Genomic DNA, 27,991 nt, shown 5'->3' with positions numbered 1-27,991 from the left:
TGTGTGTGTGTGTGTGTGTGTGTGTGTGTGTGTGTGTGTGTGTGTGTGCTTGCCTACGTATGTTTCCATTTGATTGTGTCTCCTTCCAAACTAGTTGGACATGTTTTATATCTATATTATAAGTAGTTATTTTATACAAAGAGTTATCCAAATCCCTCAGAACGTCCTGTTTTATTCCAATTTGACGCAGGAAAAGTTCCATTAATTAGTTTCACACAATGATGAATACACAAGGAGTGATTATTGTGTTTTTGAACACCAATCACTATGAGGCATGCAGATGTAAACAGGCAATGCAATATACAGCCCTGCCGTCAGTTTCATGCTGTTCCCCGAATTAGCAGTTAGATGTACAAAGAAACCCAGCAATGTACCAACAAAGGCAGTGAAGAAGACTGCTTGCAAACAAATATAGAAGTAAACGCAGTATTTAAAATATTAAATAAAGTGACAAATGTTTCATGAGGAAAGGAATCACATGCAACATGTTTGTTAGACCTCTAGCCTCATGCAAAAACCAGGCGTACCAAAAATTGTTTTTAGAAAGTGTCACAAATGAGGGATTTAGAAGAATTTGTAGCATTCAACAATTTCCTCATATTTAGAATGTACTCCTTGTACTAGAATTCTCTCTTAGATATGAATGAAATTTCACAAGCGATCCCTGCGACTAGTAATGTATAGACATGTACATACCTATTGCCACAAGAGGAAAAAACTTGTTTGAATTAGAATTCCTTAATCAGACTGAATTTGGTATTTATATATGATTCTGAAATTAACTAAAATAAACTACAAACTTCACCATCTTATCATAATCATGGCTTGCCAAATTACTGAGAGAGTCCAAGTGACTGATTGAAGATACTTGAAGACAAGAGGCCTCTTCAGTTTCTCAGGTGACTCCAACAACCATAATGACAATTGTTACAACAGCCAGGAACAGTAACGAACCAGGTGGTATGCATCACCTTCATAATGACCTACAGAGGTTAAATAGCTGGAAGACCTTGTAAATCAGTCAGAACTGAAGAAGTCCTTGGATGAGAGGCAAAATGTCTTTGAGTGTCTTCAACCTCGTTCAGGCTTGATTCAACCCTCCTTTGACAGTTACCTGGATTAGAGAGAGGAGAGGTATTTTTATGTTTAGGTTTCAGTAACTTATACATTTAAGTAGATGCTAGGTAAATTATCTGACAGACAGTTGTCTCAGGCTGTATTCGAAACCGCCTACTCGTAGTATGTACTGATTTGGCCAAAAGTAGTATATAGTATCCAGTATGCAAACAAAAGCAAAATCTGCAGTATGCCAAAAAATACCCGGATGGCGTACTGATTTGGGAAAAATCTGCAGTATGCATTGGACCAGTCTACCTCGCGTACTGTGTCCCATAATGCAAAGCGCTTGACCTGTAACAACAACCAGTCTTTTCTTTAGAGGACAACAACAGAACTTGTTTATTGACTTGATTTAAAATATCGGCATTTTTAGGGAAATTGTTGACAAATCTTTTATTTTATATAATTCTTATTTATGCACCAAAGCAGACATCTGCTACAGATCAGCTGCAGCCCTGTTGTCGTACATAAGATTTTTAAAAAAGAATACGTTTTAAGCGTACTTACATTTGTATTCCTCTTATTGTTCGGATTTTGAAAATCGGAAACTAGCAAAGCCTGGCGTAGCATCCTGCAAAATAAATCTATTAAACAGTTTCATACTACATACTATACCTCATACGGTATGCAGTATACAGTACATACTGCATACTGCTGTTGCCAGTAGTATGTAGTAGGCGGTTCCAAATATAGCCTCAGTGTTTTTATGATGAAAATATGTAGTAAAAAAATTCTTCTTCTACTTCATTTTTTTATAACTCAATGTAAATAATGATCTGTGTGTGTGTGTGTGTGTGTGTGTGTGTGTGTGTGTGTGTGTGTGTGTGTGTGTATGGTAGTGTGTGCATGGTAGTTCCTGAGTTTGTTTCTCACTTTTGTGTCTTTTGAGCACATTACAGATGGCTGTATGGTTTTGTCTGTCCTGCTTTCTCTCTCTCCACTGTCTCTATGTGTTGCTGTCTGTCAATTGACTCTGAAATTTAACTTCTGAATGTTTTTAATGATTGCAGTTACTTGTATAATTTTCAGTTAAAGCTGCATTAAGCGATTCTTGAACACCAAAGTGCAGTACTAGCTCATTGTAATTAGTCTTTTATACTCCAGTATTTTTCAAGTTTTGTAGCTGAATTATTTAATCAGAGCAACATCCCAAAAGAGTTCTCTTCACTAAATAACCAGAGAGCGCTGGGACAGTAATTAGCTGCTGGGTCCATATTGACCTCCTGTTCCTCCTACTTTTGATCTCTTTATTGTAATCTGAATTATGATAAATGTTGGGTTTCATTTCACAGTAAGAATATGTATAGAAGTACGAAGAAGATTTAAATGAACTACTACAAGATCAAAGTCAAACCCTGAACTGCATTAGATGAACTAAATTAGCTGGATGAGAATCAGAAACAGAATCTTTTTGCTAGCCAACAAATGTTATGCTGGATTAGTTAAACCATGTTTAAAGAAATGTTTGTTGAATTAGGCTTTTAGCAGTTTTTTCTGGGTACCATCCAATCAGCTCATTTGAACTTGTCAGTGAAGAGTGACGGAGATGGTGATTTTCAACCAGATGGACAAAACCAAAGCAAAGTTTTAGAGAAGTTGAAAGAGCTGCCTGTTGGGTGTTGGATCAGCAGTTTGAGCAACCCTTTCACATTACGTTTTTTAATACCAAAAATATCGCTTAATGGAGCTTTAACTCTAACTCCTTGGTAGATCTACTGTATCACTGTTGTTGTTGTAGTATTACATGGTAGAACCAGAGACACATTATTTTTTTTTATTTTCATTCAGCAAAACTCTTGCATTATTTGAATTCATTTGAATTATTCACTGAATTCTTCATTTTCCCCATGTCTCTGTTCCTAGCATGATTTTTCTGTTGTCATTTATTTTTTTCTTCCCTTGCAGTCAAAGTGGATGATTAATGTTATAATGTCAATGATGGGTTCAGTTCAGAAAAGAAACAGAAAGCCCAACTGCTCATAACCCTTTGGCATATGAAAATCATCATCTTCAAATTATGAAACAAAAAAGCAATGATTACTCAGTCAATGGCAAATGAGTTGTTGCTATTAAGCAGTATTTGCAACCAATCAAATGAAAGTGAACTGAGCCCAAGCCTGGTTATTAGTCACATTTTACCACATAATATATATAGAGTATTTTAGATGTCATAAGCCTCCATTAATCACTACATAACACACAAAGTTCGTTATTGATTATCTCACAAAATACCACACACCATTGGCAACAATTTCACCGCCTTTTCATCCTGCCATTACATTATTAACGTAAAAGATCTTCCTGCTGTATTGTCTCTTCTCCTTTTCAAGAGTTACTCAGTAAATGTAGGCTCTTTATAGATACCAAAAATCTGGTCATATAATACCGCTGGGCTGGTTGCACAAAGATATACTTGTCTACAGATTTAGGTCAGTCTTGGACTAACGCTGATCTAAGTTGGTGAGAAAGTGAGAAATTATTTGAAGCTTGAAATCATTCAGGGATTCTCAGGAATGATGCTGTGTTTAAAATATGTAGAATGAATAAGTAACCAAGAGTTATTTTTCTTTGTTGGGTGTTTCACTATGGGAGATATCGGCCACTTTGGGATTGCATAAGCTTTCTTGAAGCTACAAGGCATACAAGGGGGCTGTGAGGCAGTACACCTTAGTGCCAGAGATGTTTCCTCCACAATCCAGTGGAAAAATAGCTTGTGTGCCCATGACATATTCAGCTGACCAGCTTTCCTGAATCCAGATCCGCTGTTGGTTACCTATGGCCTGAATCAACCACCTTAGTGACAAAGTCTGGATTGGTCTACAGGCAGACCTTAGAGAGCCTCTGTGCAAGCTACAAGCAAGAAGGGCAGATGAATAAAGCCTGCAAGCCAAACACACTAGGACAGCAGTAGAGCAGTACAGTCTTAATGGAGAGAAACTTTTCCCTTGTGGCTTTATGGGCTTAAACGGGTGATGAGAGTTAAGTCAAGTTTATTTCTAAAGCACATTTAAACACAGCCTAAGCTGACCAAAGTGCTGTATAAAGAAATCAAAAGTAAGAGTCATAGAGCGAAACATACCAATGACAAAAATAAACAAGGACAAAATACGGAGTTATAGAAATGACAACAGATTAAAAGATTAGTGTACTAAAAAGTCCAATGAATAAAAATTTGCCTTAAGCCTAGATTAAAAAGAGATGGAATGGGCACATTTGATATCTAATGGCAGCGGGTTCCCCAGTCGTGGAGCAGCAAAGGCTTTCACTTTTTAGTTTTTGTCGAGACTGTGGGATATACAAAAGATTTATTGACAGATCAAAGAGTGCAGGTGGATAAGGTTTGTGATATAAGCTGGGGCCTGTGTGGAGCAAGTTCGCCAAGCTGACTCCAGAAAGTAGTATAAACAGAGGTAGTCCGCGTCTGTGGTGTCCGCAGCTGTCTGTATATGCGTCCGCTCCAGAGTATATTCAAGCCTTAAGTGGATGAGGCTCTTGCGCAGCAGGCAGGCCTGAGACAATCAGGTTCCACCTTTCACAGGCCAAGCCCAGAGAGCTATGCAGTCTGGGTTAAGGTGGTAGATTATAATAAGTGGCTAGAGGTCATGGTTAATTATTTCTGCTACCCAATGCTTGGATGGCCACCAGTAGGCTTTCAGGATTAGTAACAAAGCAATCATGGTGACCATGGAAAAGTGCCAAAAATGTTTTAGGACTAAAAGTCTACCACAGGGACCAAAGTCCATTGACATCTCTGCTCATCATGGTCGCACCACCTTGATACGGGTGCAACTGTTGTCATGGTTACCCTAGATAATAACACCCCTCTGGCCAAGGTGATTGCAAGGGCACAGTTGTAATTATGCAACCCAATGTTGCTTCTCATTGAAAGCCTGCAAGAGAGATGCAATAAGTGAAGGAGTTTATTTTCCTCCCAAAAGATTCTGCGCATTGCATGGTTCCAAGTGGATCTGTGCCCAGTTATTTTGAACCAAAGATCCATGAGAAGATTTATCACCAGTTCCTGACTGCCTGCTCTAGTAAATGTGAGCATATGAGATAGTCTTCTATGTATGAATATTCTGCTGTTATTTCTCAACAGGGACAGGGCCCCCACACACTTGCTGAATACCTTTGGGGTAGAGAAAGACCAAATGGTTTGATTCTTATAAGCTATGCCCTGGTACGCAAACCTGAAAAATGTCCTGTGTGCAGGTTTTGTCAACATCCTAGCAGGTTGCTATTTTAACTGCCACAGCAGCTAGAGTGTTTGCCTAAGGCCCTTGGATCTCGGTTTTCAGATTCAGCTCCGACCCTTGGGAATGGGTGGCAGCGGTGGACATAGTGATTAATGCCTGTTTCTTGATAGCGCAAGCTTATAGTGTTTATTCCAAGCTGGCACAAAACCTGTAAGAGTAAGTGTGCCATGAGTTAGCTGAACTCCAGGTATTTAGCTCAGCTTACAAATTAATGTTAAGCAAAGAAAAAGGCTCATCATAATGCATTAGGCCAAAGAGAACTTCAGGCAAGCAAAACTTCACCTCTAGCTTTGGTTAGCCAGAGGAACAAGCCTGCCTTGATGTGGACACTACTGTAATCTTACAAAGAAAATACTCAGCACAATCTGAAAACTGCATTTTGAGACGTATTCCTTAACAGGTCGTCTGTTAAGCAGATATCCAGGATAGCCTGGCAGAGCTGAGGGAACTAAGTGTACAGTAGTTTCTCATGGGAATAGCAAGAATGACTTTGAAGAGGTTGACTGACCATAGCAACATGAATGGGGCTGGGTCCTCAGCATGGTTCAACCGGTCTGTCACTGACAGACGTGGTGACATGGGAGCTTCCAAGGCAGTTAGTGAATGAAGTAAGAATTGGATCGGAGATCGGAGCACCAGCGGCCCAAACACTCCCCTGGTTTTTCAAGATTTAGCTAACAGACAAAATTAAAAAGTTGCTGGTGTTATTGTTAATTACAGGTAAGAATTATGAAGAATCAGTTTCAGAATTTCTGCACTTGCCTGCATATTAACACCCACTTATAAACTCCACCAACACTATATATAATATAATAATTATAATATTATGACCTACTAAGCTCAGCAAAAAGGTATTACAGCAAAAAATATGTTGAAAATATTATCATGGAATAAAGTCAAAGAATTCTAATTCAATTTTTTTTCAATTCAATTTTATTTATATAGCGCCAAATCACAACAACAGTTATCTCACAGCGATTTTCAGAAACCTCGGGTAAAGATACATAGAAATGTATATAGTACAAAACATCATCAGTATAAGATCTGAACTGAATCTGGTCAAAGTAAGTTCCAATCCCCTAACAATTAGTAAGAAAGAAAGAAAGAAAGAAAGAAAGAAAATAAATAAAGAAGAAATGTCTTAAGTTTTACATACCAGAAGAATATTTAAAAAATGTTCAAGAAATTAAGAAAGAAATTATTGGGAAATTAAAGGGATCCATAAAATAAAGTATATGCCTCATCTCTAGTCTTCTGTAACAAAGCTTAGTAGTATAAAGTGACTCTTTGTTCAGAAAACAGTTAGAAAGATTATTAAATACTTGTAAGCACCAGTCAGTGCCACTTTGTAACTTTGTGCAACCAGTTCCTGTGCTGGTCATGGGAGACAAATGCTGTGTTCCATTTACCTCGGAAGTCGGAGGTCGGAGCTGGGAATGACGTCACACCCGAGTTGACCAGGTTCCAGTTAACAAGACGTAAAACCCCGCTTCGCCAGCCATTGTTTACAAATAGCGAGGTTAGCTATTGATTCGCCGGTAGATTAAAAAAAAAAACACATTGTGCGGTATTTACTCATACTAAACACTGTAGCAACACGTTCACAGACAGCAGCTGGACAGCACTTTGTGTACGAACATTTATATGAGTCACAAGTACACAGAAGTGCTAATAAAAAGTATAAACTACAGCTTTCACTAACTGTTGATACCCCGACAGCCATCTTGGATCACGAAGTCGTGGCAGTGTGGTTCTCTCAACTTCCCAAGTCAGAAATCCGACTTAAGGGGGCGTTCCCTTTGAAATTTTGAACTTTGAACTCGGAAATTCCGACTTCCCGTGTCAACTGGAACGCACCAAAACTAGAGTAGGTAGCATACAAAGCAAATGTTGTTTCATGGCCATGTGCACCCAAACCGAATACATTTATTAATAATCAAAAGTCACTATCTGATCATGATCTGAAAAAGAGAATTATAAAATCAGTCCTTGGCTATTAAACATATACCGTGTGGTTTTCATAGACACAGATGGATGCAAAACAAAACAAAAGCATTTTAAAAAGCATTTCTAGACAGTTAAACTAGATGCCCCAATGCCAGCTGCCAGAATACAAAACAGATTAAACATTAAAAATCTTCTTATTTTGGCTGCTGTCTGTAGGAATCACCACAGCAGATCATCTATATCTATCTTGCCCAACCCGGCATGGGGATCTGATGATCTGCATATTTGATTTTGCATAGGCTTTTAATGCCGAATGCCCTTCCTACCCCAACCCTAATAAACACCGTTAAATACCTATTTGTAATTTTAGCAGCTTTTCCAAACATTCTAAATACATTTGATATGATTCTAAAGTGTCCATAAAATGCATAATATTTGAGAAGTAGTTTTGTTTTTTAAGAATTAAAAAGTGAGTCCTAATCCTAAGGGTGGTAAATAACAGCAGAGAAGCTGGCTTGGAGGAGGATGATTATTGCCGTCAAATAGTTTGACTGTGATGGCATGGGTGAATTGTTTATGCTGTATGTCTATTAGTGGTTGGGCTTTGATGGCATTTCATGGAATCTGAATCCAAAGATAGAATGAGCTTATTGAATCTGAATCATTTCAAATCCCTTATCGAATCTAATTAGGATGAGTTTTTTAGCATATAAATAAAGTTGAAAAGAACTAAAATTGTGCACTGGAGATTTGAGTGGCAGCCTATTTAATGCTAGTAACCTCTAGATACAACTGGAAAATACATTTCTAACGCATTGAAATAACAGCTGTAGCCTACGGACTTTCTCTTTACAATCCACCTTAATACCAGAAGTTCTGATTCATAAATAAGTAACTGGATCATCTTATATTGCTAGTATGATCTGAATGAAAGTCCAACTGAGAAATTTTGACAACTTATATAACATGACAGTTAGATGTTCTCTACACGAGCTCAGACACTTGAGACTTGACTTGGCTCAAAGACTTGTAAGCATCTGTAGTAAACAGTCAAACTTGTTTTAAGGGGAAAATGAAGGCACATGGTAAAATTATTACCCAAACTGTCTGTTGTAAACATCCATCACAGTTACAGAACCACCTCTGGTTCAATTTATTGTACAAGCTTGAGGTGTTTTCCTTTAGTTGGCTTGTTTACAACTTCTCAGATCATATGAATGCTTGTTTTCCTTTGCCCTATTGGACTTTTTTGGTGATGTCACTGGAATCCAAGATCTCAGTATTTTTTTTGAGAACAATGTTACCATAAACCATAAAACCAATTACTGTTTAGTTTTACCAGAGACGTTTTATAGAGGAGACACGCCACTCAATCCCATCCCATCCCTCCTACTAGAAAGCCAATAGTCTGCTTTTAACAGCCGAAGCGGTAAACATATTTCAGCCCATCGTGTGGTTTCACTGATGTAAGGATCTACTGTGCATGCGTGGAAGTGGTGACGCATACGTAGTAGAAGGATAACCGCTTTTTAAACCTTGTTTTTTGGGGCAAAGTCATCAACTTTTTCAGTGATTATTATTAGATTTTACTACTGATTCTATTCATGTAGTTTTCATGTCCTGGTGACCAGTAAAAGTGCAGTTCTGTCTCTCTCCCCATTCATTCAGATCCTGGTCAGAGCCTGGTCTTGTTAATCCGAAATAGCTGCCCAGAGGCATTGCCAAGATGGCGGCTGAGTGGCATGACTTGTCTATGGACTGGTTTTACTGAAAACACAATTTGAAAGGAAAACACAAATGACTGACACACAAATGGCTTGCAGAGAGCACATTTTTTGCTAATGAAAAAGGACAGGAGAGAGAAATGATTCGATAAGAGATTTGTAATTTATCAACCAAGAACCAGCTATCAGAACCCAACCCTATCGCTGTGGTTCTATGAAGACATATCAAGTGATTTCAGACATATTACTCAATATTCTTATTTCCATGGTTATTCAGCAGGTTGAGCTTAGTCACTATAACATGGTAAAGCTAATCCTATCAAATACTGTTAAGCTTTCTGTGAAGACAAGAGAAGCATTCCAGCTGTGTTTATTCTGTTTATACTAAGGATTAAGAGCCCATGCTGTTAACATGCATACCAGCACAAGGACTGACATTGACAACAATTGAACTGCTAACAGCCACTGTGTTCATATAGAAATGCGGTGAACCTGGCGGTGTTAAAGTTGAACGAGCAGGGGCTACTGGACAAACTGAAAAACAAGTGGTGGTATGACAAGGGAGAATGCGGCAGCGGAGGAGGGGAAAGCAAGGTTAATACACACACAAACACAGACACACACACACACACTCACACACTAAAACACACAAAAACACACAAACGTGAGTAACATTGGGTTATCAGGTGTTTAAAAAAAATCTAAAGAAGCAGCACAGTTATAACGCCACATGTGAACACAAAAGGTAATAATGTTAGCACTGCCAAGCTGTAACCTTTCAAAGAAATATAAAAACAAATTATATGTTGTAGATGTTACATAGAGATTGAGCAGTTGCTGATAAGCACCACTAACAGGTAGCGTTGTAGTCTTTGCTGCTTCTTCCAACAATGTGTTGCAATCTGTTTGGTTGAGGTCAGGGTTAGGGCAGGCTTCAGGCACAAGGCCAGGGTCAGTTGACCTCACACCAGATGGCAGCAACAGTGCAGGAGAAGAGCCGTGGATAAAGAGTTTGGCTAAACTCTTTTTATCTATGGCTCTGACCTGGAGGAATACTGCTGCTGAATAAGCAGAAAGGCTTTTCACTGCGGCGCCTCTCATTCTCTGTCTCAGGGGCCAAATAGAGGGGTCCTGACAGCATAAGATTTAATTTTAAACAGCTTTGTCCAATTAATTGTGGTGATAACAGACTAAATGGTCTACATAGTCCTCATGTCCAACATGATAGCGTTTGGCAATAGATGGAGTGATATGATTATAGTCTTTAAATTTAAAGTAATGTGGAAAAATATTGTAAAAACAAGCTTTAATGTTGTGTCATTCGTGACATGAAATTCCTGCTAAACAACAAAAACATTAGTGGACCCTGTCTTGGTTGCTAGACCAGAGTGTGAGAACCGCTGCCCCACTAATAACATAAGATAACATTGATAATGATGTTATTTATGTTATTCCCATTGAAGAGTACCAGTTAACCTTGCCGTATTGAAACTGAATGAGCAAGGGACCCTAGACAAGATGAAAAACAAGTGGTGGTACGATAAAGGAGAGTGTGGCTTCAAGGACTCTACCAATAAGGTTAGTTGTATATGTCTGTGGATCAATCAAACATGCACTGTCTGTTCACACATTTATCATGTACAGTAATCTTAGTTTTGTGTGTATTAAGAAAAGAAAGTATATCTACACTCAAAGATTACAGTAGTCCAATATTTCTGTGTAAAACTGAAAGAAAAATGTACACAGTATTGATGGTACATGCAGTAACAGCTGACCTGACTGAATTGTCAAAGACACCCTCAGGTTAAAACACGATGCTTCAACAGTCAAATGCTGATAAGAATAAAAACAAGTGGTGTCCTGAAAACTGAGTGGAACTTCTTAAGATCAACTCAGAACCATTAAGTCCACTTTTTGGCTGTTGAATATTAAATTTTTCTGTCTGTCTTTTTAACACTAAAGTTAAAGTCTGTCTGTCTGAAACCCTGTTTAGACAGAATTTGTTTTCAAGTTATTGTCTGTGTACCAATTGTCCAAGCAGGGTAACAAGGAATTAGACACTGAGGAAATGCAGACAACTGAGGCAGGGCTGCAGCAGTTCAAATGATTTTATTACCAATGTCAGAGGACAAAATGCTTAAAAGGGCTTACAGGATGATGAGGCAGGAAAGGGTCAAAACCAAAGAGGAGGCTAGTGATATAGGTAGGAGCCCTCTGGAGGCTGGTGACAAGGCTAGAGATCAGGAAAGGCAACTGGCCCCAAGAAATTCAGCTACACGATAGGGCAGGCTGCTGAATAAGTTTTCAACATCTAGAAAACAGGACCCGCGCCCCGGTGTTTGGAGACCAGGACCGGAGGCTGGAAGATGAGTTGGTGGAGGGAAACGGTAGACTGCTGCAGCGGTCACCAATCTACTGTTTCCCTAGCTCCCCCAACTCACCTTCCAGCCTCCGGTCCTGGTCTCCAAACACCGGGGCACCAGTGTACTGTCTCATTGGATTGCTGCAGCACAGGAACAGGTGTCAGCGGGACTGTCGACTGGAAAACTGGAGCAGGCGAAGGCCGTGCTACCGAATGGGGGACCTGACAGGGCTGATGCAACTTGGTGGTGCTGGTCAGTGATCAGGCCAAGGTGCTGGGCAGCTGAGATCCAGTGACATTGGCAGCCATGCTTCCTTTGAAGACTACACTGTAACCTGTGAAAATGGCATGGCGAATCCCTTCAAAAGATTGATCTCTTAACATCATCTTGTCTCCTTAGTTTCTCCTGGGGTTCAGGGTATCCTAGATCAGGACAGACAGGTAGCGAGCTAAAAAGGACAGGGTGGCTGCAGGCTCACAACTCCAAGGCTGGACTGGATCAGGCCAAGGCGGCTGTGGCGGACAGACAGAGGCAGTAGTTTTGCAGCCTGGGCTGGAGGCTGAAGGCTAGCTGGCTATTAAATGTTCAGTTTTTCTGTCTATTTTAACACTTAAGTTAAATTCTGTCTGTCTGAAACCCTGTTTAGACAGAATTAGTTTTCAAGGTATTGTCTGTCTTACAATTGTCCAAGCAGGGTAACAAGGAACATGAGGAATTGGACCCAAATGCAGACAACTGAGTCAGGGCTGCAAACACAAGCTGGCACAGAGTGTGGGAAACACGCACACTAGGCCTGCATAATATGAGGAAAATCTCTGATGTCTGAGACGCTTCTTCATTTCTGAGCTAAAGAAGTGTCTCAGATGAGAGGCAAAATGTCTTTGAGTATCTTCAACCAGTCCAGTTGCCCTTGATTTTAACCTTTCTTGGTTAGATGTTTTTATTTATTCATCTCCTTGTCCTTGATTTAATTTCCCACAAGCTTGTCTTCTTAATACAATTGATTCCAGTGAAATCGCTATGACCAGTGACGTAGCTGAGACGTATCTGGGATACTTGTTGAGTACAGTGTTCATAGAAATGATGGCCAGAGCTGTTTGTGGTTAAAACTTGGATGATATTGAGTCATTTACTAACATTTTGATGATGGTCAGTATCTGCAAACACAAATACTTGAATATAGTGCATACAAAGGTACACACTGATTTACACACAGACAAATTAGTAAAGAGCATGAGTGTTTTAAATGTGTGCAGGTTAGGTTTAGTCTAATTTTCTGTGACTATGCTGTCCTAATCTAAAGCACCAAGATGTATTTATGAGTTAACTGTGTGCACATGACAGCTCAGTTAAGTTTTATGCTGTAGTTCTGTGGTAGTGTGTCAGTCATTAAAGTTAGCTCTTTACATAAAAACACCTCACTAACACTTCTTTGGGCTGACACCCTCTTTTTTTCCCCCTCTGTGTGTGTGTGTACTAGGAAAAGACCAGTGCTCTGTCTCTTAGTAATGTAGCGGGAGTCTTCTACATCCTGGTTGGGGGTCTAGGTCTGGCCATGATGGTAGCACTGGTAGAGTTCTGCTACAAGAGTCGTGCAGAGGCAAAAAAAATGAAGGTACGTTATCTTTTTAAAAAAACAGTTTCTAAAATTATCTTAAATACAATTGGTATTGTTGTAAGATTGGTATTCCATTTGCTATGTAGGATTCTCACTAAAAACAACTATCAAAATCTGAATTTATGTGCGGAGTAATGTTACAGACAAATGAACAAATGCCTTCCAGTCAGAAAATCAGAAAAACCAAAACCTGTGTGGTTAATGTGATGTGTATTGTAGTATTTCTACATGTGTGAAATTCATACCTCATATTAGTGAGTTCAGTGTAATGTAAGAAATAGCATGCCAATGTTTTTTTATGATACTATTTATACAGTAAGGTAACACTCAGCCACCAGTTTATTATTTAAACCTTTACGGTCATTTTCTGGTGCTGTTGAATTACATTGTGTTACACTTTAAACTGAGTTGTGTTTCTAATATTTAGTCCAACATATTTACGTCAATGAGCATTTACACAAAAATGAACCCTCAGTATAACACAATACAGTATAACAGCAGCACAACCTACAGCCTCTAACATTACCATAAAGTTGAATCAACACCGTGGTAAAACCGAAACTGAACATAGTTCTTTCAGAAAGGTAGGATATATTGCAGGGCTGTTGGGCTAGACTGCAGTGGTTTTGGACGTAATAAACTAGTAACTGAGTGTGTATAGAAAATCTAAAATACTAGGAGTTGAAATCCAAATTCATGCCGGATGCAAGATGTCAGCAATGCGCAAGCGCTACAGATGCATCAGTCTGTTCAATCCACATTGACTTCGATCGCCTCTATGAAGTAGCTCTCCTCACAACGAACCAGCTGTCTTTTCAGCAGCACTGCTAAAAGGCAATGGCCAGTGTAAGCCACAGTGTCATTACAAGGCTAAATTAATGTCATAAAGATGCGCTACAGGGAAAAACACAAAACATGAAGCTTAAAAAACACACATGATGTGGGCTTCATAATTAAGTCTAGAACAGCTAACTTTTAGACATGTTACGCCTGGTTGGTCAACCACATGTAGACCTAACCAGACAATCCTTCACTTCCATTGCTCACTTGGATTTTTAGTATACATAGAGAGATGTTAACATTGGATAATACAGGGTTCAAGGTAGTTTATTTATCATTATACAACACAAGGTTTTATAATCAAAAGAATGTTTGTTGTCGCTTCATACTATAAAGTTAACAGATAGTAAAATGTATATTAAAATATGAACATATAAAATAAAACAATATATACAGTTGTTAATATACATGTAGTCTACATAGGCAACAAGTATACACCCAGAACATTCTGCAGTGTATTTTATGAATTTGCATCTGTGGTGAATGTGAACTGCAGCAACAAAATGATAAAATGGGTTTATACATGGTGTCCATTTTCACTGTATATATAATCTATATAATACAAGGTGTAAATTCCACTTTTCTATTAACAGTTTTGCCTGTTTTGGGGGTTTTTTGTCTGCTGATGAGTGGATCTATTATTCAATTAAAGATGCTCTCTGTCAGATGTGAATGTCCTTCTTGATCCTTCGCCAGTGACTCCTGGTTGATGACATTATCCCCTTCCCAGTTTATGCTGTGAGCTGTGACCGCTGATGTTGTCTGTTTTTGGTGTTCATTTGGTCTATTATTTAGGGTCCCTGCTGTTTCACCGATATAGTTTTCCCCACAGCTTTCATGTGTGATGTCACAATGTTTTCATACACCACACCAGCATTCCTGTCAAGGGGGGGGGGGGGGGGGTAATTCAAGGTGTACCAGTAATTTTAAGGTTCATTCAGCCATTCACCCATGAATGAGAAGAAAAATTCCGTTTTAGGTGTCTGAGGCTGGATCAGAACCTGGCAGTGTGTCTGAGCGTGCCCAAGCAAACAAATGTGTGTTAACCACCTGTTGAAGCCCTGTTTAGCAATGCTCTTGGCTTCTCGTCTGGCTCAGACTTGCGTCAGGGTTATTGTACCCTGTTTTAATTGCTCACAGTTCTAGTAATTATTTTCAATTATTTTCCACCATGTAAAACTAGTTGTGAAACCTAAGCTAAGTCAAAGTTGGAAAAGTGAAATTGTCTGGGTAGGTATGAGAGTGAACTCAATGAACAAGTGATCCAGGTCAGCCATAAGTTTAAAAAGCAAAAGCAAACAAGCTTTTGTTCTTAATTTATAAACTGTACACCGCACATTCAAATGTGTAAATGTTTTTTTTTGATTATAGCTTTTTTAGAGGTTGTACATTCCTTCTGCAAGCGGTTAGTGCTGTGCTCTGTGAGTAACAGTTAGGCAATGTGATTGTTTTATGGGTTTGCTTTTAGGGTTGGGGTTGAGAGGCAGTATTGCTACCCAACAGATGTGTCATATGAATATGATACAGGCCAACTCAGGCGAAACCAAGGAGAGGACGGGTGCTTTATATCCACATATTCGGTAGATTATACCACAATCACTTATTCCCATGACATTTTTTTTGCAAATTTGCAAAAAATGAGTCTGACATTGTCAGCACCCATTGGGCATATGGTTGATTTTCTACTTTGACACATGATTTTGCCTGTGCAGTATGAACAGCTGATTTACTATGCAAAACGTGGTGTAAATCAATCAGTAGGGCATGTAGTAAAACTGACTACTCACTAACTAACTCACCAATACACATTTCATGTTTCACCATATTTGGTCACAGCCCCTATGTGATTCAGATTTGGTATATCACAGTTGATTTATGAATTTATTTTAAAACAGAATATTTCATTCATGGTCTTATGGTGGTCCTGGTGGAGTTTCTGTGGATGACACAAAAATAAAAGATCTTTAAAATGTAATTTGCGATCTGGTGCTGCCTTCTGTTGAATATGTCTGTACTTTTTGAAGTTCATTGCAGGTCATCATATCTTCTGAGTACTATCTTGGGCTGTTAAGAGCCTGCACCTTCATGTGGCCTTGCACGTTCTATTGCGGGTTTGAATCCTGGGCATTGAGTTCAAGATTGTTATGCTCAATTTACCTCTATGTTAGTTTTGCAGCATAATACCTAGTGATATTACATCTCTGCGAGGTGTAAATTGCTGTAAGAGCTGCAAAATCATTGCCTTATTTGCATTTGACTTGCAATTGTTCATGTGTAAAACTGTTACTTGATAACATAGCAGATTTGAAAAGAAACACTGGATCATTTGCATCCATATGTCATAAATTGCCCAAATTAATTTTTCTACTGGGTTTTCCTTCTCCCCTCCTCTTTGCCTCACAGTCTCATGATCTCACGGTCAAATGGTTAATGGTCTTGATTACATGCCAATGAATGACATAGTGGTAGCTTCTGCTTTCTTACTCTTAAGAAGAGTCTGCTGTTATAGCAGAATAACTGTTAAATGATGAATGTAAAAAGTATTTTAAAAAACTAATGTGTATTTTCATTTGTTTGGCTGTATCGATGTGTAAGTTAATTTTAAAGACACTGTAATTAAAGCCTGGGTGCAACAATCAAGATCTCTAATCATGGTCTCACCATAGTCTCATGCCACCAAAAAATATGGTCAAATTTGAAATATAGATTCATGAGTTCATTTAAAGACAACATGTTACAGCACCCTTTGTTTGGGTTTGTCAAATGTGGAACGATAAATAAGCTGCTTATACTGAAAATGCCTATTAAATCTTGTACAATTTGGATCACTGAGACAGTGTTATTCTAAATATAACTGTTACAAACAAATCTGCGGCCCACAGACCACAGATCCAGACCCCACAGCTCCACAGCCACAAACACCTGAGACTACAGGAGAGGGAAGAAGTTGAGTTAGTAACATAAATTAATGTGATAAGAATGCATACAAAAGGAATTGCAATATCCTAGAAGAAACAAATGCGTGGACTAGTTTTTTCGCATCATTTTGAAATATGCCTGTGCTCCCTGATGGGTTGAAGATGGAGTGATAGGGCTGTTTCACCTTTCACTGCTGGTGCAGTGATCTTGTCACCTGTGCTACTAAGCAAAGTAAATTACAGTAACAACCCAATCATTTATAAATACGCATTTGGAAACAAATTAAGAAACCTTTTAAACTCAGCACAATTTCCTTCTATGGTATCTACTCATAATTCAATTCCACTTCCTAATCTGCACCTTCCAGTTTTGATGAATGGTATGAAATGGGAACATATAGTGTTGGCAACCTTTACCTGGGAGGGATGTTTGCATCCTTCCAACAGTTCCAAGAAAAATATGCTCTCCCACAACAGGACTACTGTGATGCTGATTCCCAGGAACCTAAAACTGTTAACCTGCTCTACCTCAGTTCCACTGAGTTAGTAAGGAGCATGTGTCCTTGCCGACTTTTACCTAAAATCAATAATTAGCTCCTTGGTTTTGCTGACATTGAGCAGTAGGTTTTCTCTGTGCACCACACAGCAATATTATCAATTTCCTATCTCTCATTATTGTTTGAATATGGCCGATGATGGTGGTGTCCACAAACTTCACAACAGAGTTCTCTCCATGTCGGGGGATGCAGTTGGTGCACAGCGTGAACAGGAGGGGTCTGAGCACACAGCCCTGTGGGGCTCCGGTGGTCAACACTTGAAAATGAGGTGTGCAAGCCAATCCAAACTATCTGTAATCCAATATCCTGTTGCAGTGTAGTACTCAACTGTTGGCTGATCAGTTTCATGGTGAGATTGTGTTGAACGCTGAGCTGAAATCCACAAACAGCATTCTGATGTAGGTGTTGTTTTTCCTTGTGTTTGTGTGAGGGCTGAGTGGAGGGCAGTGGAGATCTGTTGGTTCTAAAAGCAAACTGGTGAGGGCCCAGGCTGGCTGGGATGTTGACCCATATCTCAAAGTACTTCATCCTAATGGGGGTGAGTGCCACAGGGCGCTCAGACATGACACTGCAGACTTTTTACACAGACAATGGTGGCTGTCTTGATGCAGGTGGGAACCCCCTTTGCCTTCAGAACTGCCTTCGTGGCATACTTTCAGCAAGGTTGTTGAAACATTCCTCAGAGACTTTGGTCCATATTGACATAATAGCACCATGCAGTAACTGCAGATATGTCGGCTGTGCATCCATGACATGAATCTTCCTTTCCACCACATCCCAAAGAGGCTCTATTGGATTGAGATCTGGTGACTGTGGAGCCCACTGGAGTACAGTGAACTCATTGTCATGTTTAAGGAACCAGTTTGAGACGATTTGAGCTTGGTGACATGATGCATTATCCTGCTGGAAGAAGCCATCAGAAGATGGTACACTGTGGTCATAAAGATGGACATCGTCAGCAACAAGCTGTCATGTTTAAATAATCAGTTGGCACTAAGTGTGCCAAGAAAATATCCCCCACACCATTCCACCCCCACCACCAGTCTGAACCGTTGATACAAGGTAGAATGGATGCTTTCATGATGTTTATGCAAATTCTGATCCTACCATTTGAATTTTGAACTGAAATTGAGACTCATCAGACTAGGCAACATTTTTCCAATCTCTATTGTCTAATTTTGGTGAGCCTGAACGAACTGTAGCGTCAGATTCCTGTTCTTAGCTGACAGGAGCCACATCCGGTGTGGTCTTCTGCTGCTGTTGCCCATCTGCTTCAAGGTTTGACGTATTGTGTGTTCAGAGATGGAATTCTGCATACCTTGGTTGTACCGAGTGCTTGTTTGAGTTACTACCTTTCTGTCATCTCGAACCAGTCTCCTCTGACCTCTGACATCAACAAGGCATTTTCGGCCACACACCTGCCGCTCACTGGAGATTTTCTCTTTTTCGGACCATTCTCTGTAAACCCTAGAGATGGTTGTGCGTGAAAATCCCAGTAGATCAGCAGTTTCTGAAATTCTCAGACCAGCCCGTCTGGTAACAACAACCATGCCACGTTCAAAGTCACTTAAATTCCCTTTGTCTCCCATTCTGATGCCGTTTGAACTTGCTGAAGTTCAAACGGCCAAGCCATGTACATCACGTGTATTACATAAACATATGGAAGAAACACAATTCTTGTCAAAAGTCTCTTTAATATTATATATAATTGTAAATTATGTTACACTGTAAGTCAATAAGCATTCCCAGATATTTTCCAACTCCCGACAGGGTTTTTGTAGAAACATTATACGGGGGATAAACTAGACCAGCTCTGAGAGGAAAAAAAGGCCTACAAGATGAATATAATCTGAAAAAAAAGCTAAGCCGTAGAAATATAATCAGGGATTTTTAATTCACACACAGATGAGAGCAATGTATTTCTCTGAGCTGAGCCTGATGAAGAGCTAAATCTCCAGCAAAAGTACTTTTTTGTTTACTGGGTCTGTCTGTCCTATCAGCCTTCCCTGCTACGTGATCCCACTCATCATTCCAAGACAAATGGATGCACATCATACAAAGTTGATTACTCATCTTTAATTTAAGTTTTCTGGCACCAAATACACTTGTCAACTCACCTTCAATCATGATATTTTTGTGGTGGAGGACTTTGTTTGGCCCAGTAATGCTGCTGGCTGTGTTGTTTGGCTTAATAGCCATTGGTGGGATCTCCTATGGAAATTTGGTCCAGACTAAATATAATTCACTGGAATGTACGGGCAAGCAACATCTGCGGACTGGGACCTCTTCTTGGAGTGGAGATGTGGATGGTAGCTATGTCTGTGTCAACCCAAAGAAGTTACATGGGCCCTGTCTCATTTGGGCCAGCCACTTGCAAAGCTAAATTGGGTGGCAGGTAAAGATGCTTTCCCCAGGCTGAAAAAAACTTACTCCTGAGATGTGGAATGTAGCAAGCAATAATTAATGATCTTTATCAACACATACTGTTGCTATTGCTACTAGGGCTGACCCCAAATAGTCAAAGATTTGTTGCTTCGATGGGCGGAGCCTGATTCGACTGTCAATCTCACAGTCGAAGCTTCGCAACGACATTTTGGCGATATGGGGGTGCTCAATGTCTGATTTTACATAGAACTACCAGTTTTCTCCCCATAAGTTAGTATACAGCCTATTACAATATACATTTCAACGTTTAATGCTGTAAATAAACATGTAAAAAGAAAAGAAACTTCCAATAAATGTTTTTAAAGTGCGTAAATAAATCCAAAATTGTAACCCTAACTCTGGGTCGTCAGTGCGCATGTGTAGGTGTAGCGTGAATGTGTGTAGTGGCAGAAGGAACACTTACTGAAGAGACGGAGCTCCAGCTGCACTGGTGTTGTGCCGAGTTATTCGCACCTCGCGGAACTTTCGCATAATTTATCACCGTTGATGAACCCCACAAAGATTATTATATCGTTTTTAAACAGCCGCAGCTTGAAACAGACACGCAAGGAACCGCGACGTGCATAAATTTGTGTAGCCCGGCAAAAACTCTTCATAAGACCAGTGAATGGCAGGGGTGAGAGAGAGAGAGAAAATGGTCAACAATATGCCTCAGTTTAGCTTCGGCTCGCAATCGCCATGCACAAAAACACACATGATTCAGTCGACTATAGGCAGGACTTGACGATTCTGATTCGACTATGTAAATCCTTAGTCGGGGACAGCCCTACAATTTACTGTAAAAAATAACAACATTTTTACGTGTAAACAGACCTCAAAAGGCCATTCTGTCTTTGCAGTTACTACTATTGGTGCTCTCAATACGCAAAATATTGTTGTCACTTGAATTAGTGATAATAACAGTCCCACAGCTCAAGAGTCACTGTTGTTCCATTAGCACAATCAGTATAGTAATAACAATGACTTTATTTTTGTTTTAAAAAGGTGGCAGCCAACACCTTGTCGTCCCCCCAGCACACAGGAAACTACACACACACTCTGTCTTCTCCTCAACATGCCCCCAACTTCAACTTGCTGTCCCCCAGCCACCAGCCAAACTACGCCACCTATAAAGAGGGCTACAACGTTTACGGCATTGAAAGCGTCAAGATCTAACACGGGTAGGAGAGTGATGATTGATGGCTAAAACTTTCCTCACCTCACAGTCATAGACTTTGATTAGACAATTAACTGTTAATTGTTAACTGTTCATATCATCAAACAACTACTCAAATAAACTTATGGTGTTGTACAGCAGCTTCAATGGCAAAGTTTTTTTTAACCTTCATGATTCCTCTTCACTCGTCTTTGTACATTGTTAAGCAACAATCAGTGAAACAAAGCATTTCCTGAGATAAAACAGTATTAAAAAGTGAAACTGAGCAAAACGGAGAATAAGAAGTATGATTTGACTAGATTATATAGAAAATGGTTAGCCATGGATTGAAAAATGAGATCTATTATTTAAAAGAGAAATAAGTAAGTCTACCACTGCAATGACCATTAAGGCATTGGAAAGTTCACACCAAACAAATGAAATGAAACTTATCAGCCCAGCCCTGATAACAGTATGATTTCATTAACATGCAGGTAATTTGTTTGCTTATTAAATCATCATAATAATGAGACAAAGTTGCCATTGAGGTTTGCTGGCATTGAGTGGTATAATGTTCAGGACACGATGTGAATGCAGCAGTTGTTCTTGAATAGTAACATCAAGACCATAATAGAGGCTAGATTAACATTGCATAACAGGTAACTAGTCAAAACTGTATATGGCTGTGATACTCTTTCCCTTTGTTCACTCATTTCCCAACAGCTCGTTCACCTCCTCTATCTTTCCTCACCGCTTCTCTTTACCACTTCTCCTACACTCTCTGCATGCGCCTGTACTCTCTTCCTCTCTCCTTCTTGTCTTCTCACCCACCTCCACTTTTCCCTTTTTACTTTTTGTCCTTCCCTGATTCTCTGTTGATTCTCTGTTTCTTCTTTTCCTTTCTTACTATTTAGCCAATCATCCTCTTCAATGGACTGACTCATTGGCCAATCACTTTCATAAGTCTTAATGTCAGCTTTTCGTTAGGCAGCCCCATGATTTCACTTTGAAGATGGGGTGGTTTGGACTGGTAGCCTTATCAAACACTGTACGCCTTGGTATAAAAAATTAAAGTGTAATACCACTGTATGCCTGTGTTAAATACCACTGTTCCCTTTAACTCTTTTTACTTGGTACAACACATACAGTATGGGATATCACAGCCTGCACAGCCTGATTGAAGACACCTCTGTTCATGCCTTAAAGGCAGATGACCTGTGGAGACATATGAGGCCCAATCTGCACATTTATACTTAAGTCACCACAGTCATTGCTCACTTCTTACACTCTTCACTTTGCTTAGAACCCCTGACCCCACAGAGTTAGCTAGCTACAGCTAGTTTGCTCAATATTTCATTAGCTACGATGGGACCTGGCTAAGAATCAGCTTAAATGTTCTAGTTGGCTCTACTCTGGTTCTAGTTTTCTTTGTATGAAAAGGACCAGCACAAAACCAGTCCTGTCTGCCTGGTCATTATAGCCGTTAGGAGAGCATTGGTTGAGCTCTAGTTGTGCATTTTGTCGCCAGATCATGTTTGCTCTACTTTTCTGCAATTAGCTCTGTTGACCATATGAAAAATGTGTAGGGGTTATCTGAGTTGGATTGGTGCCCTTCGAGAGCACTACTCCCCTTCAGCGCTACTCTCCTTCAGCCAACAACTGTTAGGAAGCCCCTGCTTCTGTTGCCAGTCTTTGTCTTGGAATTGACTTTACTATGAAATTAACTACCAAACTCTGTCACAGTGCCTGGTTATGGCTGGTTTGTTTAGAATTTTGATTTAGATGGAACTAAAAAAGTGGGTTTGGTCAATCTGCCAGCTATGGTGCCATTTTTGGATTCTCAAGAACCTTACCATAACAGGTGGTTTTTGGCAGTCCAGCTACAAAAAATTTACCCGGAGCAGAAAGGCTCCGTTCGGGCCCTTTGTCTAAGTGCTTCAAACTTCTTAGGTGATGTGTCTGGTAAAGCTTGGAGGGCAGATTGATGCTGCTTTGCGGGATGAGTATATACTCACCCATATTATATGTGTTGAATCAACAAAACGGGAATGCAATGATGATTATGATGTCTGTTTCTTAAAGCAGAAGAAGGAGGTATACCACCATATTGCCTCAGGGCTGGGCTTTGTTGAACTGAGGAATTCAACGTGCAGATGGGGCCTAACAGCCATTGTCTCACATATATCACCACAGATCTTTAGTTAAACCACAATATGATGTGATATCATATACACTATGTAGTGTACTTTGTACATCTCTGCTAACTAAAATAATTTATTTTTATTATTTTATTTCCTAATTAAACTTATTCAGTGAAACAAAAGCTCATTCAAGCATAAGATGCTGTAGCAGCATCAGTCACCATAGCAGCATATTCTTAACAAGAAGATAATGTAAGACGTTTCTTTCCTCCAAACCAGAATCCATTCTAACATAAAGTTGTTGTGCCTTCTTCAATGATTTGATTTTCTTCAAATGTCTCTCCACACTGCAACAAACCAACATAACCTGATGCTTTGTTTTTACACATATTCTCCATGCGTTTGTTATATCATGCTACAGCATGTCTTGCTGCATGCAGTTGCTTCAGGAAATGTTCTTGGTTTTCAAAATAATTCATTTAATTTCTCTCTCTCTTTCTGAGTGTGTGTACATATATGTTTATATAAAGACAAATCTAAGGCTTATAGTAGAATACCTTATACTAAGGCCATATGGACATGTATTTTAGAATAATTGTGAAGAATAGAAAAATCCACACATTGCAAAGAGCTGCAGAAGGAGTGGGCAATGTGGATAAATGTGTATATGTTTTCATTCCATGTAGACATTTTTGAAATTAAGTGTCATTGCAAAGGGTTCCAATGTTAAGGTATATGTAATTTATGTTTTTCTGTCTTTGCAAGTCATTTTGAAATCTGGTGACAAACAATCCAGTATCGAAATAATTAGCACTTTGGCCAGTGCATGTATGGTCTGAGCAATGCTTTAATAAACCAAAGTCAGCAGTATATAGTGCCCAAAGAAAAGGACATTTTTAGATTTAGGAAGGAAATGCTAAGATGATACCTTGTTGTTACCTATAGAGAAATAATAAACAACAATTTATGGTTTTAGGGGGAGTTAACGCACTGAAAAAATTTCAACAGCTGGCTGCAGTGACTATGTGCAGCTCTTCTCTGTGTGTTTTCACCTGATTGCAAGATGAGATGCAATTTCATTTGTTTAAGACAATAGTCCAGAAAAAAATTCATAGAGATTTTGCATGTTGGGAATATGTTCAGAACTTGTAGTTTGTAGAGTTTGACTGATTTGTGCGATAGAAAAATATGAAACACTACCAATTAACGTCATTATCCCATTTTTTACAGCACATCTACAAGCTCTAATGAAAAACTGTAAAAGTGATTTATTTTAACATTTGACACACAATGTTTTGAAGCCAGCCTCTTCTTCTGAATACTAATTTACTAACACGTGGTTAACATATTTTTTCCTTGTACAGATGAAATTCACAGATGCAATGCGCTCCAAAGCTCGTCTGTCTATCACGGGATCGACCAGTGAGAATGGTCGTGTACCAGTGGCTTACCTCCGTCCAGGATTACCCATGAGCCTCAGCATGACTGATCTTTCTTGACCACGCCCAAGCCAGTGCCTTACAGCCAGTCGACACACACCCCCTGTTCCCCTCTGAAAATGAATGGAAATGCTTGTCATCTCCTTCGGTGACCAATTACCACTCACCATGGGTGATCTGCCCCAGTTTTCAATCTGAAGCCAAACAAATCTTTCTGAGGACTCCTGATCTAGCTCTTTAACATCTAGACTAGAAAGACTGGAACATGGCTGTCAGGCTTCAGCTCAGACCTGCCCACCTATGAAGTGAATCGCTTGACCATCAGCAAGAAAGATGGCTGGTCATTCATGAAGAACAATCAAGCACAGTGGACAGTTTTCTAAACAAACACATCATGGTTTCATAGATTTTTGTCATGGAGGCTCCTCTTGTATAGAAAATAAGGAAAGTAGTGATGCTGACTTAATGCAATAACAATATTAATCAGGGATGTGATCAGGAATTGTGGGTATAAAATCCAAATCTTGTTAAAAATTAGTGCAAGTGCTATGGACAAAACAGACGTCCTGAGAAATCACATCCATGAAAAAGTAGTAATCGTGATAACTGATAATGATAATGATATTATTGTTCCTAATTGTTTTTGCTTATTTCTGCCTGAAAATTTCTAATTAGTAGAGACTTTTACCAGACCCAAGAGATGCATGGACTGGTACACACACACACACACACACACACACACACACACACACACACACACACACACCAGTAGAAGAACACATGTGCTATACACAGGGATGGGCAAAAACAACTCCAAATGTATGCTGATACAAAAAAAATCACAATTTATTCCAAAGCCCCCTTTGTGTAGGAAAAAGGAAGAAAAGTTCGAGGCACTCTTCTGACAAACAGTAAAAAGTCTTTATTCAGATGGCTATTTCATAGCGGTGAAATTCTAAAAACACAGACAATGCTGGTGCATGTTAAATAGAACTAACAACCCATCATTCCGCTACAATACTGTGTGTCTTTTTAACACTAGTGCAGCCAAATGCCCAGTGTTACTGTAGTGGGGCGCAAGTTAAAAGAAAGACTTGAAGCGTCAAAATATAGTATGCTCCAAAAACACACAATCCTACAGTTCCCATAATGCAACTCAGCAGTGTTACTTCATATGACTCTTTCTGACTGGTAAATGCGTACATTAAACTCTGTCTATGCCCTCAGTTTGTTGCTAAGGCTTTTTGTTATAGATTTATACATGTCTCATCAAAAAACAGCATGCAAGACATTGCAACAGTGGCCTGAGACCTGGGGAGATGTTTGGAGGTCAAAGACCCAGCCTCATTCACAAATATATATAACATAACACATATGTTTAGACTCTGCGATGGACTGGCGACCTGTCCAGGGTGTACCCTGCCTTTCACCCAATGTCAGCTGGGATTGGCTCCAGCCCCCCCGCGACCCTGTACACAGGATAAGCGGTTGACGATGGATGGATGCATGGATGGACATGGCCTATGCAACTGTATTTGAGGGCCTATTCGACCATTACATGCCTTTGGCACTGTCTGGTTATGATGCTGTTTTTTGCACCCAGGAATCTTTAACATTATGAAAATTTGAGAATTAGCTGACTCTATTCAAACCACTAACATATTTACTCTCCACTTTCTCTGGGATGCGGTTAAAGGATGTAGATTGAACAAATCTGTCATTTTCATCACATACAATAAAACACAGACTCAAGACATCAAGGCCTTAAAGGACATTTATTGATGCTAACTGGGACTCCCCAGTTAGCATCAATAAAACTTGACCTTATGTGGAGAACCGCTATTCACATTCAATTGAATTAAACAAGATGATTAGAAAGAATGTGTTTTCAGCTATTAATTTACAATCTAAATTTCTAAGAGATCCAGAAAAGTTTCTATCCTAATAGTGCCCAACCAAGCCTTTTTATCTTCCAAGATTTTATGAAACGATCATTGAAATAAATGTGTAGTTTCTAACAACAGTATGAGATAACGTGACATCACTATAAACATAGTACTCCAAATACGTATGAGAAAAAGTGTCCATCCCTGTCTATTATCAGCACACAAATGTAGTAACAGACACAAAAACACATCCCAATTTGCCTATACAGTACATCAGTACACACTGACATAAATTGTCACCTGTGAAACACAATACCCTAACATTTGCACGTGCACATGCACATAGTATTGTTATACGAGTTCTGAAGCCAACTGGACGATGTGCCAAACAGACTGAGAACCAATCAGAGCTCTCCGTGCTCAGCCAATGGCAGCTGCTGATACTAAAACCTGAGCCAGCAGGAGCTCTCACTACTGTGAGGTGGACAAAAAAAACTGTGAACAAAAACCTTCCTCCACTGTTGATGGCAACGACAGTAAGAAGGATCAAGTCAAGGAGGACAAAGAGGAATGAAGAGAACGTTTGCATGTCACTTTGATTTTTTTCTTTCAGATGAACTTCAGCCTGAAGCTTTGTGCCTGGCTGCATTTTAGTGTTTAATAATGATAGTAATAAGAATAATATTAACAATATTAATTACAGTATTAATGTGGTTCTTGTTATGTATAGTGTATGCTTTTAAGAACTCAAGTCTGCTATTTTCTTTCACCAGGAAGCTGTTATTTGTGCTGCTAGTTAGCTGAAAAGCTTCTCCCAGAACATGATAAATGTCCAAGATATGATATATGCCAGGTAAAGTGAAGTTAAAAATGTCAAGGTATCTGCTTCCATTTCTTCTCATGGACTCATATCACTTTTGCAAGGACCACATGTGGTAATTATCTCGAGATTTTCATGGCGTTATAATCAAGTGTCAACCACTGAGAGAAATGTGAAAATTATCACTCTTCACTTCTGACTTTGCCTCTGGTAAATTTCATTTTCTATTAAACTCATTAATTTTGTCCAGAATCTTGTATTTATAACATTACCATATATTAACATATTAAGACATTATTGATAGGTTCTCTGTACTCAGTATATCAGTAGTATCAGTATTTCAGTGTATTTTTAACATGTCTGCACTTAAAACGTGTCTTTTTTAAAAACACACCCAGAGACATTAAATAACACCAACATAGGCTGTCCTCAGATGATAAACAACTGCATTTGTCATTTATTCAAATGCCTAAAAAGACTATAATATAATAACAATGACCTCTTGTGGTCGCATGAATTATGACTGGAATAGCTGAGTCATGAAGTAGTTTTAGAGTTGGAATGCCTTGTGGAGGAGGTGGGGTGGATGGAGGGTCAACAAAGCCTGTGACATGGGACAACTTGCCTATACATTGGTTTCTTACCCTTGGTTACCGACGTTTTTGTGCCTAAACTTAACTAAACCTACCAAATGCAAATAGGTTATGAAAGACAGTGGAGCAGCACATAACCCTAGCATCCAGGTAAGGTGCTTAATAATTACAATATAAATTGCAATAATTA

General features: G+C 39.3%; 1 protein-coding gene across 1 annotated transcript in view; it reads left to right on the top strand.

Moving 5' to 3' along the window:
- The window catches only part of LOC123986139 (glutamate receptor 2-like), a 135,779-nt gene extending 108,326 nt beyond the window's left edge, over positions 1 to 27,453 (top strand). Inside the window, exons 18-20 of the mRNA XM_046074279.1 lie at positions 10,510 to 10,624; positions 12,890 to 13,024; positions 24,428 to 27,453. Coding sequence (XP_045930235.1) covers positions 10,510 to 10,624; positions 12,890 to 13,024; positions 24,428 to 24,562 — 385 coding nt within the window. The 3' untranslated portion in view covers positions 24,563 to 27,453. The remainder of the gene's footprint in view (positions 1 to 10,509; positions 10,625 to 12,889; positions 13,025 to 24,427) is intronic.
- Positions 27,454 to 27,991: the final 538 nt, after the last annotated feature.

Source organism: Micropterus dolomieu, linkage group LG01 (genome assembly GCF_021292245.1).
Source record: "Micropterus dolomieu isolate WLL.071019.BEF.003 ecotype Adirondacks linkage group LG01, ASM2129224v1, whole genome shotgun sequence".
NCBI classification, from domain to species: Eukaryota; Metazoa; Chordata; class Actinopteri; order Centrarchiformes; family Centrarchidae; genus Micropterus; species Micropterus dolomieu.
This window is presented reverse-complemented; position numbering and strand designations above follow the sequence as displayed.